This window comes from Hyaena hyaena, unplaced genomic scaffold (genome assembly GCF_003009895.1).
Source record: "Hyaena hyaena isolate Hyena2069 unplaced genomic scaffold, ASM300989v1 scaffold_106, whole genome shotgun sequence".
Taxonomy (NCBI): Eukaryota; Metazoa; Chordata; class Mammalia; order Carnivora; family Hyaenidae; genus Hyaena; species Hyaena hyaena.
In genome coordinates, this window is record NW_024080738.1 from 1,634,864 (window position 1) to 1,647,001 (window position 12,138).

The 12,138-nt window shown below is 44.9% G+C and overlaps 1 protein-coding gene and 1 non-coding gene across 5 annotated transcripts in view; both read left to right on the forward strand.

Moving 5' to 3' along the window:
- THSD1 (thrombospondin type 1 domain containing 1) overlaps window positions 1–12,138 on the forward strand; it is a 28,120-nt gene continuing 15,982 nt past the window's right edge. For 2 of the 4 annotated variants that reach the window (XM_039236127.1, XM_039236130.1), the window contains exons 1-2: window positions 2,492–3,266; window positions 7,726–8,691. In XM_039236127.1, the coding sequence (XP_039092058.1) occupies window positions 3,209–3,266; window positions 7,726–8,691 (1,024 nt within the window). In that variant the 5' untranslated portion in view covers window positions 2,492–3,208. Of the gene's footprint in view, window positions 57–2,491; window positions 3,267–7,725; window positions 8,692–12,138 lie in introns of those variants that run through there. The other 2 variants (XM_039236128.1, XM_039236129.1) reach the window with 2 other exon arrangements.
- Window positions 5,916–6,000, forward strand: TRNAQ-UUG. The gene has a single exon. It is a non-coding gene; the product is annotated as a tRNA-Gln (tRNA).

The following is a 12,138-nucleotide window of genomic DNA, read 5'->3' on the forward strand; positions in this document are numbered from 1 at the left end:
CGCCTCGCCGCCCCGCTCGCCCTGGCTCTGGCCGCTGCGCCCGCCACTCCCGAGAGGTAGGAAGAGCCCCCCAGCCCCCGTGGGCGCTGCGGTGCGGCCGGAGTCCCCGGCAGCCCCGGGGGGTCGGGCAGTGCCCCTCGGACCCTGCCCGCGCCGCCCTCCCCGCAGGCTGCGGGCGCACGTGGAGGTGCGGGTCCCCGTCCCTCGCCGCCCGGCGCCCAGCCTCCGCCCCAGGGGGTACCCCGAGGTAAAAAGCGTCCGTCGGCGCGGCGTCCCAGCTCTGCTGGCACAGGTGGTGCCGAGAGACCCAGGCCGGCCGCAGGCTCGTGTTGAGTCCGATTGGTTAGAACCCTTGAAAGACAGCGTCTTGGTACTTCGCGTTTCTGAGCAAGTTTGCCTCTTTCCAAAAAGAAATCTTTTCCGGGGTACACACTGCATGAGACTTCAGCTTTTCAGGACGGCCCTCCTTTTAAAGGAGCTTTGTGCAGACACCTTGGGCAAGGCTAGATTTCCAGGCATGAACTTGACTTTGGGAAGCCTTTGGGAAGCCGTAGATGAGGGGAGCACACAGCCTCCTAGGGACGCTGCGTCCAATCCGTGGGACCAGGCAGAGCCCACTGCACTGAATATATAAATAATGCCTCTTTACACAGGCTCCTTTGGAACTAAGGGTTTCCTGTTAATAAATGTTATTAGATGGATAGATACACACGAGGGTGTGCGTGATTGTCAGAAGGGATAAAATCACTTTGTTTCTTTTTGTTTTCCGTGTTATTCTTTGATAAATCATTGGTCCTAATAGACTTTAGCTTAATTCCTTTTCTTTTTCCGCAGCAATGAAGACACTGTAGGAATTAATCTTAGCTGGTTTCAGCAAAAACAGGGGCTCTGAGCTTGGCATGATGCCATTAGCCACTGAAAATACTCACTTTTCCCTACCCTCTAGCTGATGCATTTGGAATTTTTCTGTAAACGTTTATGTCTATGAATGCAATAGAGAAGTATTTTTAAATGTGTATAAAATAGACATAAGTTTTTATTTTCTCAAGATGATTCTCAAGCCAAACATTGTAAGTAGCCAGTCGTGGTATTGAGAACAACATGTTGGAAGACAATAAGCAAACAAGGTAAAGAGAGAGAGGAAGGAAGGAATCTTCTTTAAAAAAAAAAAAAAAAGTAGTGCTTTTTACCCAGCATTCCATCCCATTGTGGGGTGCTTTCTTAAGGTCTTCACATTACTGAATGAGCTAGCAAAACATAAGCACTTATTTTCAAAAACTTAACAAATATTTTAAAAACCAGAGTATGATTTTTAGGTAGGCTGGTTTCTTTTGCATTTCCATTTCCGTTCAATTCTAAATACAGATTATCACACTATTCTGTGTTTTACTGGTCATTTTCATAAGAAGGAAAATGTGTTATAATCACAACATCAGTTGTGATTAGGAACTTCTTTTAAAAAAAAAACTGTTTTCGTGGAAAACCAAGCAATTTGGGAGGAGCCTGTCCAACTCTTGGGAGCTAGGGATTGCTTGCTTCTCCTTGCTCTAGTTACTGAGTATCAGTAATTCAAAAGGAGGTATTTTATTGCCTTAAGTGCCCACATTTGCCTGGGAGATGCTGTGACACGCACCTGCTGTCTTTGACCATATTTCCCAGTACAGGTTCAACGAAAGGATTGGGTCAAATCTATGCCTAATTCCAGCAAAATGGAATTTTCTTTTTTTTAATGTTGTTTTTTTTTTTTTTAAGTGTGTTTATTTTGAGAGAGACAAAGAGTGAGTGGAGCAGGGGCAGAGAGAGAAATGCCCAAGCAGGCTCTGCACTGCCAGCGCAGAGCCTGATGCAGGGCTCGAACTCACAAACCGTGAGGTCTCGACCTGAGTGGAAACCGAGAGCCAGAGACGCTTAACCAACTGAGCCACCCAGGTGCCCCTAAATGGAATTTTCTTTTTATGTTGGGGAGGGGAGTGACCCATAAACATCTGCCTAATTACACTTCAAATCTCTGCTTCCCTTTGAGGAAGTACAGTGTTTCCTTTGTTCAACCAACTCCTACTGAAAGAAAGCTAATAGAGACAAATCAGGCTCTTTTTTTCCTGTTGAATTTTTTTATTATTTCAATGGGCCTTTTAAGTCCATTAATTCCTGTCTTTTCTGAAGCGATGTAACATATAAATTTGGAATATAGTATATTACTAAAATATATTAACTGTAGATAATGGGGGAATGTAAACATTAAGAAAAGACTTAGTTGATTATGTTTAGTAGCCCATAGTTTAGTAGATTCTAGTATGAAAAAAACTGACAAGTGCCCTGAATCTTACTCTGCAGTCTAATCTATTTATATCAAAGTAAGTGCCTCCTCTCACAAATCATTCTGCAGCGCAGGCCACCAAGGTCTTTCCTACCCTCCTAAGTGGTCTGGCAAGATTGCTGCATGAAATCACCCTTCTCCTGATGCATACTGACAGCAATAAGTATTGGAAAACTGACAGAAGATGATAATTGTTATTTATCTGTTTTCTCTTTAGAGTACCCTAAACAAGGAAAGTCAGTGTCACCTGGAGTTCATATTTAATTGCAGTACTCTGAGTATCTTTTTTAAAGCCTTGGTAGTTTTGATGTCGCTCCTAGGCATTCAGAAATGAAGCAACCCAGATAACATGCCACCTGTGCGGAAAAGACTGTGGTTGCAAGTCCGTTTGGAGAAGCGAGCCTGGTCTACGCAGCACAGTGCAAGATGAAACTTTGGCAAAATGTTAGCAAATTGGTTGGTGTGAAACGCCAAACAGCTAAATAGGTGAAAGTGTATTATCCAGACTGGCCCTTAGCTTTGATGAAATTCAGCACATAAACTCTCCACTTAAGCATGTGTTGGAAAGATAAGAGACTTAATGTTTTGCAAAGATCATCTTGGCGTTGGGCATACCTGAATGTACTTAACAGGTGAGCTGTAATGAACAAAAGGAGCATGGGTAATCACAAATCATTTCCCCAGGAAAATTAGTGTCCTCCCTATTTTCACCTATGAAGTCTGACTTCTCAGAATGGTTTTGCCATTTCATGATTACTGTTTTAATCACGTTGAACGGAGGCATCATGTTTTGAGATTCTAATTTCAGGTGTTTTTGAACCAAAAAAAGTCACGGTTTGGATGTGAGAAAGGACATGAGGAGACCAAAGACCTGGGATTTTGCTGATCAGAATGAAACAAATGTTGAAAGACTTTTCAAATCTACTCTTGGTGGTACTTTGTGACTATGGTGAGTATTATTAAGTATACATCATGCTGTCGGTGTCAGTGAAGAAACATAAACGTGGGGTTTATAAATGCATGGATGTTGACGACCCTGCATGAGGGAGGCGGGGCAGGGTCTAGAGCACAGTACCCTTTTAACTGAATCCTTGTAACCCTGGGTTCTCTTAAGGTTCTGTAATATGGATTCAAATTTCCCTTTAAATATGTTTTTAAGCCTTTAAAATGAGAATAAAAAACAAGGCATTTTCATTTATTTTTTAAAAAATTTTTAATGCTTATTTATTTTTGAGAGAGACAGAGACAGAGAGAGCATGTGCAGGGGTGGGGGCAGAGAAGGATGCAGGCTCCAGACTCTGAGCTCTCAACTCAGAGCCCTACATGGGGCTCAAACCCACAAACTGTGAGATCATGACCTGATCCCAAATCGGCTGCTTAACCAACTGAGCCACCCAGGTGTCCCCCATTTTCATTTAAACAAATTGGAGACAGATATGTTGAGTTCTCTTTGATTCCCTGGTAGTTCAGTATTATGCAAGGAAATTCTACTCAGACACACATGAAATGATGATGTTCGTTTGTTTTGATTTTAATTGGGATTCTCCATTAGATTTCACTTTACAGGAGAGTTTTGCTGTTAGAATATTTTTTTGAGCCAGTTTACAGTTCAGTCCTTGCCAGTTGCTTGCCTTAGACACGTTTCTAGTTGACGTTACGGGAGTGTTGTGATGATACAATAAGAAAGGTGAAACACCTTGGCTGAGCTTAGAGTGGGTGATTACTGTTACTTTTCTTTATTCGCTTTGTTTCAACTGAAAATTGACTTCATTACTCAGAGTTTTATGCAGCTACAGAACCAACAGATTCAACAATATAATACTCCTTTTCTTTCGATGATTTCCAAATATTTCATAGGCACGTAAGCAGTTGATGGTATAAGAATGGAACTTGTTTTCAAATTGATGAAGAAATATGATCCAAGGGGCATGGCTTGTGTAGTATCAGTGACACATCCACATAACTGGACCAGAGTGTGGACTGTTCTTTTTGTCCAGTGAATTGCCTTCCTCGGCCTTTTCTGTTGAAGAATTTTATTTAAACAAGAAGATGCTTGATTTGCTAAAAACCAGTCTGGGACTCAGTTATGTTAATGTTATTCATCCCTACTTAAAATCACTATCACTCTACGTAGAACAGCCTCATACAAAAAATTACAAAAATGTCCTTGATTTCGTAATGATAAAGACGTCAGAATGTTCCATTCGTAAAAAAGTCTGAAGGATGTTTGTCGTTGTTGAGAGTAAATATCTTACAGGAATATAAGAATAGAAGTTCAATGAGCATAAAATAGAGCATAGAAGTTGAGTACTCATGCTGCTAGTGGAAAAGGAAGTATTTTTCTAGAACTGGGTTTTTTCCCCCTCTCCATTTGATATTGATCAAAATATACCATTACCAGTTTTTTTTTTTTTTAATGCAACATGCTTATGTTGAGATACCAGTTACTTTAAATACAGTAAAGGAATGGGGAGAGGTGAACTAAAAGAATAGAGAAAACTATACTGTGGTAGCCAGAAGGTGGTACAGTTCACTTGTAATTTTCTAAATGAGGATGTAGCCTTGTCTATGAAAACAAGAATTCTATAGTAAAGTAGCAAGTTCTCTCCTAATACACACCTGCTCTGTGGGCTACTGGAACCCATCAGTTGTATCTTTTTTCTCTACCGCTGACTGGGCCTGTGTGTCTTTTTAATTTATTGGATGCTCATCAAATCAGAGTCTGATTTGCCTGGTTGACAGTCCCTAACATGGGATGATAGGCTTTTGTTAGTTAACCTAAGTTCTGTGCGATCTTAATCTTGAAATGCATCAAAAACTATCCTGCCCCATGAGATTCAAATTAATCTGACCTTTGTTCTCAGTCTTAACTCCTTCCTCCATCTTAATTCCTTCTCCTTAACCACCAGTTTACAAATAGGTACTGGGTGGGCTCCGAACCGGACACAGCTGCCTCAGAATCATCTGCCATATTCAGCCATGACTTACGTTTTGACTAAAGGGAAAAAAGAACTTCATTCTATTATGATTTTCAAACAAGTGTTGATCAAGCATTCCAGTCTACCCAAGTTTTATATACTTGATTTCATCTCATCTTACATAAGAATTGTGTAAAGCGGGGCGCCTGGGTGGCTCAGTCTGTTAAGCACAGACTTCAGCTCAGGTCAAGATCTCCCAGTCTGTGAGTTCGAGCCCCACGTCGGGCTCTGTGCTGACAGCTCAGAGCCTGGAGCCTGTTTTGGATTCTGTGTCTCCCTCTCTCTCTGCCCCTCCCCCAGTTGTTCTCTCTCTGTCTCAAAAATAAACATTAAAAATTAAAAAAAAAAATTGTGTAAAGCACTGAGCTGTTGAAAAAAAGAAAAGCAGGGGCACCTGGGTGGCTCAGTCCTTAAGCTTTGGCCTTTGGCTCAGATCCTGAGCTCACAGCTCATGGGTTCAAGCTCTTCATAGGGCTCTGTGCTGACAGCTCGGAGCCTGGAGCCCACTTTGGATTTTGTGGCTCCCTCTCTCTCTGCCCCTCCCCTGCTTGTTCTCTCTTTCTCTCTCAAAAATAAGTAAATACACATTTAAAAAACTTTTAAAAACCTCTATGTGGGGCGCCTGGGTGGCTTAGTCGGTTGAGCATCTGACTTTGGCTCAGGTCATGATCTCACAGTTCGTGGGTTCGAGCCCCACGTCGGGCTCTGTGCTGACAGCCAGCTCAGAGCCTGGAGCCTGTTTCACATTCTGTGTCTCCCTCTCTCTGACCCTCTGCTCATGCTGTCTCTCTCTTTAAGAAATAAATAAAACATTAAAAAATAAATAAATAAAAACCTCTATGTGCCAGTATATTCAGGTGCTGATTCTAATGATCATTAACTGAATACATGTAAGGGTATATTTAAAGTCCGCCATCCCAAATAACACCTTGATGCCCTTTGGACATATCTATGATATGTATGGAATGCTATGTATATTTTATTTATGTACAAGATAATCATAATAAGAATAATAAATTCATGCTTACACATGGTATTTTTCAAGCCAAAAGAACCCCGCAGCGCCTTAAATCTAGGATTGTTTCTTTCCCTAGCCATGGGCCAGCTCATTGTTGCATTGCCAAATGCTGTCTCCTTTGATATGTATTTGGATAGGATTCAAAATAGAAACAAGGATTCCTGTGTGTCTCTGTTTTTTCCACTCTTTACTTCAGCTGCTCTGATGGGTTTCTTTTTCAAAAGATATGATTGATCTGAACTGAGTGATACTTGTGGGCCAGCAGTCATCCATCACACCTAGGCTAGCAGTGGTTACTGTGAGGTCATTAAAATTGCCAAGAAGCCTGGCCGTTTCGTAAACATTCACTCTATCCCTTGGGTGACCGGCGCAGCATCAAGTGTCAGCATTTCTTATTCATCTAAAAATTTCTGCTTCATACAAACCAAGGCCACCAGTTCCCTTACTGGTGAAAATGCTTAAGAACTTGGCTTGAATATCAGCAGATAACTTTGAAGTATATTTAGGTCTTCCATTTTAAGTCATCCAGAGCAGTCTGTATCGCATCACATAAGTCAAGTTTTCTCACTTTACTGTTTATCCATTTCCCCCAAATACCTAAACACCAGACCGTGATTTATTAAAACAAACAAAACCACAAAAAGCTCAACTGAGTCAATTCGAAGAGCTAATTGCTTTATAAAGCAATTCGTGAATCAGGCAGCACCCCATCTAGCAAGTAGAGATGATCCAGAGAGTTGCACAAAATGGAAGGTTTTTATGGGAAGGAGGGTGGGGCAAGAAGTTATTAGCAAAAGAACAGAAAGGATTGTTTCAGGCCAGGATGTCTTTTTTGGGGGGAATGGGGGGTTGGGTGTCTTCAGTGGATTTTTTGGGGGGGATTTTGTTGTTTTTTTAATCATGGAGGTAACCTCACTAGTGCAGGAAATTTCAGATTGACTGTGGCAGGATCTCATTCCCAGGGATAGGTTGAAACTATGAAGGCTGGGTTTGCCATTGGGGGGCAAATGTCTCCGTCTGGGACTTTTTTTTTTTTTTTTTTCTTTTTAACAGATGAAAATGAGAAAGGGAAAATATGGGGTTTACATCTTAAGAATTATCAATTGTTATTCTTGTTTTACAGACTTTCATTGCATGTGTGTTACTTTGTTGAACGTGGTGAATTTGGGGTTTTTATCACTGATTCCCTGTTTTAAACTTAACCAAGAAAGATGAAGATGAAAGCACAGAGCCACTGTCGAATGAAAACAGGGCAGTGTCCGACTAACAGAATCGGCACTCGGCATCATTTTACATCCTCTTTGGCTGAGTGTCAAACTTCTCTTATGTATCAAGTGCTGTTTTCTTTGATGTCACCAATAGTGCCACTCAAAGATCCCTTTGTAAAAGCAGTTCCTACCATTTCATTTCAGTTCTTGCAGAAGCTGAATATCTCCTCCTGGGAAAGCCTGGCCATGTAGCACTAAGCAACAGCACAGTATCGGTGGATTTCCAGTATTTCAGTGGTGCCAACGGGACGCTGAGGAATGTGTCTATTCTGTTGTTGGAGACCAGCACCAACCAGACTGTTACCACCAAATACCTCCTGACCAACCAGTCACGGGGAACACTGGAGTTTGAATGCTTCTACTTCAAGGAGGCAGGAGGCTACTGGTTCACCATGACCCCAGAAGCAGCACAGAACAGCACTCCAGTCCGCCTGGGGGAGCAAAGTGCCTTTCTCAAGGTGGAATGGCCTGTCTTTCACGTTGACTTGAATAGGACATCCGAGGCAGCAGAAGGCACCTTCCAGGTGGGCCTTTTTACCAGTCAACCCCTGTGCTCATTCCCTGCGGACCAGCCCTACATCTTGGTGGATGTCATCTTCACCAACAGTCTTCCTGAGGCAAGAACAAGTCCAGGACAGCCGCTGGAGATAAGAACTAGCAAGACGACACAGCTCTCTCAAGGTCAGTGGGTTGAGTTTGACTGTGCACCCGTGGGGCCGGAAGCCTACGTCACTGTGGTGCTGAAGCTGCTTGGCCAAGACTCCGTCATTACCTCCACGGGGCCCATTGACCTGGCTCAGAAATTTGGATACAAACTGGTGACGGTGCCAGAACTCATGTGCGAGTCGGCGGTGGAGGTGACGGTGCTGCCTCCGCCGTGTGTCTTCGTCCAGGGTGTGATCGGGGTCTTCAAGGAGGCCCCCAGACGCCCTGGGGAAAGGACCATTCAGCTGGCTGAAAACAGCCTGACCTTGGGAGAGAGGAGAACAGTATTCAACTGCACTTTGTTTGACATGGGGAGGAATAAATACTGCTTTGACTTTGGCGTTTCAAGCAGAAACCATTTTTCCACAAAGGAGAGGGAGTGCATGCTAATTCAGAGAAACATAGGTTGGTATCAAGATTTTATTTTTAAGTTTACTTATTTATTTTGAGAGAGCACGAGCGAGCACGAGAGAGAGCACGTGAGCGCAAGTGGTGGAAGGGCAGGGAGAGAAAGTCCCAGGCAGGCTCTGCACTTTCAGCCCCGATGTGGGGCTCGAACTCACAAACCGCAAGATCATGACCTGAGATGAAGTCTCTTGCTTAACTGACTGAGCCACCCAGGTGCCCAGGGCTGGTATTGAGATTTAAAAAAAGTTTTTAATGCACCTGATGCCCTCATGCAGTCAAAGTTATTCCTTTGAATTTAGGTGTACCACCCTTGTTATAGTTCACTCCTCATAATGTCCCACATGGCATTGCCCATCTTTATCTGAAAAACTAGGAGTAATGATAAGCAAACCAAGCTTCCCGCTTACTTCTCTAGGTCTCAGTTTCCCCATTAGTCAAGCAGGGATAGATGGGTTCTGCCTCAGAGAGTTGTGAGAATCCAGGGAAATACGTGTGCACGGTTCTCAGCATCGTGCCTGACATACAGGGAGCAAGTGCTCCCACTAAACCTCAGCCGCTGCGATACTGTATTTCACAAAGTTGTATTATTACATCATCCGGCAGGTCCACGGCAAGTATGAGCAGAATTCAAGGCTAAATCCCAAATTGTATGTAGTTAACTTCTGGCTTCCTCTAACTGATCATGTCTCTTTCCCATTACATCCTTCGTTTGCAGGAGTGCGTTTCTGTAGAAGTGAGATTTCAAAGCAAGATTTCCCCAAAGTTCAGATTCTAAGTTCTTTGCCCTACCTAATCACAAAGAAGTGGGGTTATTACAATTCCGTGCATGCCCCACGCTCCTCTTTGCGTTCCTTTTCCTTCTCCTGGGTGCAGGCCTGGTCTTGGCGAGAGAATCATCTGGCAAGGATTGTCTGGTTTGCAAACATCGTCATCCCTGCTAAGCCCCGCGCACCCTGACGGCCCAAGCCTCTGACTGCCCTTGAAACCTGAAGGGTTTCTTGCTCCAAATTCACCCACTTTCTCTCCTTAGAAGCCCATTTCCTTTGACTTTCTCAATACCCAGCCCCCGCCCTCCGCCCCCCCCCCCGCCCCCGGTCAGTTCTCTGCTTGCACTTACCTCTCTGTCCAGCCTAGATTCCCAGGCCCCGTTCATCTCTCTCTACCAGTACCCTAAACTCCTGTGCCCTGTTATCCTTCTAATACACGAATCCAGCAGCCTGCTGGCTGCCCACCGGGCACGCAGGCTGCATGAGAGGGTCACGCACGGGCACACGGGCACGGTGAGTGGGTTACACCTCCCTCCTCGGCCGGGCCCACCGTGCTCCCCTGGCCAGCACTGCTCTCCTCCAGAATAGCCGTCCTCAGACCTCAACCCCTGCCCCGTGGCTGACTCTCAGAGCTGAGTTCCTCTCCCGCCACACAGGGCAGCTGGCAGCCATCCGATACAAGCCACCTCACCCTCCCACTAAAATATCCGTGTGCCTGCAGCCATCGGTCTGCCGTTGTCACCACCGTGGAAGAAGGGTCACTCCTCCAATGTGAGGTCAACCTTCCTGTCTGCTGTGGACCCCAGTCCCTTCGCTCATGTCAGGAATCCTCTGCTGATCCTTATCCCTTCTCCTTCTGTCTCTAACTGTCCCTTGACAGACTCATCCCCATCAGCTTTGAAATATACTTAATTCTCTTATCTAAAAACACAGCAAACATCACGCCTCATCCCCTGGTTCTCCCCCACATGATACCGTCTTTCTCTCCTCTTCTTTTTATAGCCCAGGTTCTTGAGAAAGTCAGCTATACACTGCAGTGGATTTCCTCACCTCACGTTCACTTTTCAGCCCACGTCTAAGCCACACCCCTCCCCTGAAAGTGCTCTCACCAAAGCAGCCAGCAGATGACTTCCAAGGTCCCAAAACCCAGGGATGCTCTGCAGTCTGTGTCTTCATTGACCTTGATTCTGTGACCTCACGCTTGCCTTGCTTACCTCCCACCTGCGGGGCTGTTCCTTCCTGGCCGCCTTCATCTGCCAGTTCTACCACCTGTTCTCATCCATTAACTATTGGACTTCTGCATCTTTATATATATATACATATATATATATATATGTATATATTTATGTTTGTTTATTTTTGAGAGAGACCGAGCATGAGTGGGGGAGGGGCAGAGAGAGGCTCACACAGAATCCGAAGCAGGCTCCGCTCTGAGCTGTCAGCAGAGAGCCTGATGGGGGACTCTCACAAACCATGAGATTATGACCCGAGCCAAAGTCAGACACTTAACCGACTGAGCCACCCAGCCGCCCCTGGACTTTTGCATCTTCTACTAGATCCTCTTTGTTTACTCTTTATGCACCCACTAGGTGATTACCATCCTGATGCCAATGACTCCAGCCTGGCGTCCCTCCCGTGCCTTTAAGTGCTGCTGCATAGCCGTCACCCCTCACGGGTCTCCCGTCTATCTCAAAAGCAACATTCCTACAAGTAGACTCATCGTCTTCCCCCCTAAACCTGCTCCTCAGGACAGGCCGCTACCACCCGTTTTGTTGTTCACACCAGAAGCCCAGGAGTCTTCCTCTTCACCTCCTGTAAATAATAAGTCACCAAGTCTCCTCATGTCTGACTCTCTCAGTGTCTCCCCATCTCTGCTGGTACCACTTGGTTTAAATCTCTATCATCCCTTGTCTGACCTATTGCAACAGATTCCTTTTTTTATTTTTTATTTTTTTGGTTTTATTTATATTTGAGACAGAGGGACAGAGCACTCATGGGGGAGGGGCAGAGAGAGAGGAGACAGAGAATCTGAAACAGGCTCCAGGCTCTGAGCTGTCAGCACAGAACCCGATGCAGGGCTCGAACCCACAAACATGAAATCATGACCTGAGCCAAAGTCAGACGCTTAACTGACTGAGCCTCCCAGGCACCCCAACTGCAACAGATTCCTAAACCATTCCAGCTCCCTCCACCGTCCACTTCATTCTCTCACTGCAGCCAGAGGGATTATTTAAAATTCGGGTGTGTGGATGCTATTCCCTTACTTAAGATCAATCTGTCAGTCACCTCACTGGATATGAGGATGAGAGTCCACAGGGCCCTCGACGGCCAGGCTGCCCAACCCACAGTCACCATCCCTGGGCAGGAACCTCCTCCTGCCTTCACCTGGTTGACATTAGCTGGTCTCCCAAGTCCCCACTTGGGTTACTCTTCCTTGACCTCAAACTAGCTACATTGCCTTGCTTCAAGCTGGCACGGCGTCCTTCGTTCCTCTTTCATGGCGCTGATCATTTCTGTTATGATTTCTTCAGTGTCTTTCTCCCCCTGCCTTCAGCCTTATGCCCGTCATCACCCTCATGGGGAAAGCTCATTTAGTAGGAAAAGCCACCTTGTGCTGCCATGAAGCTATTTATGATATTTATTTGGCCCATTTAGTATGCCTAGCACTTTAATAGGT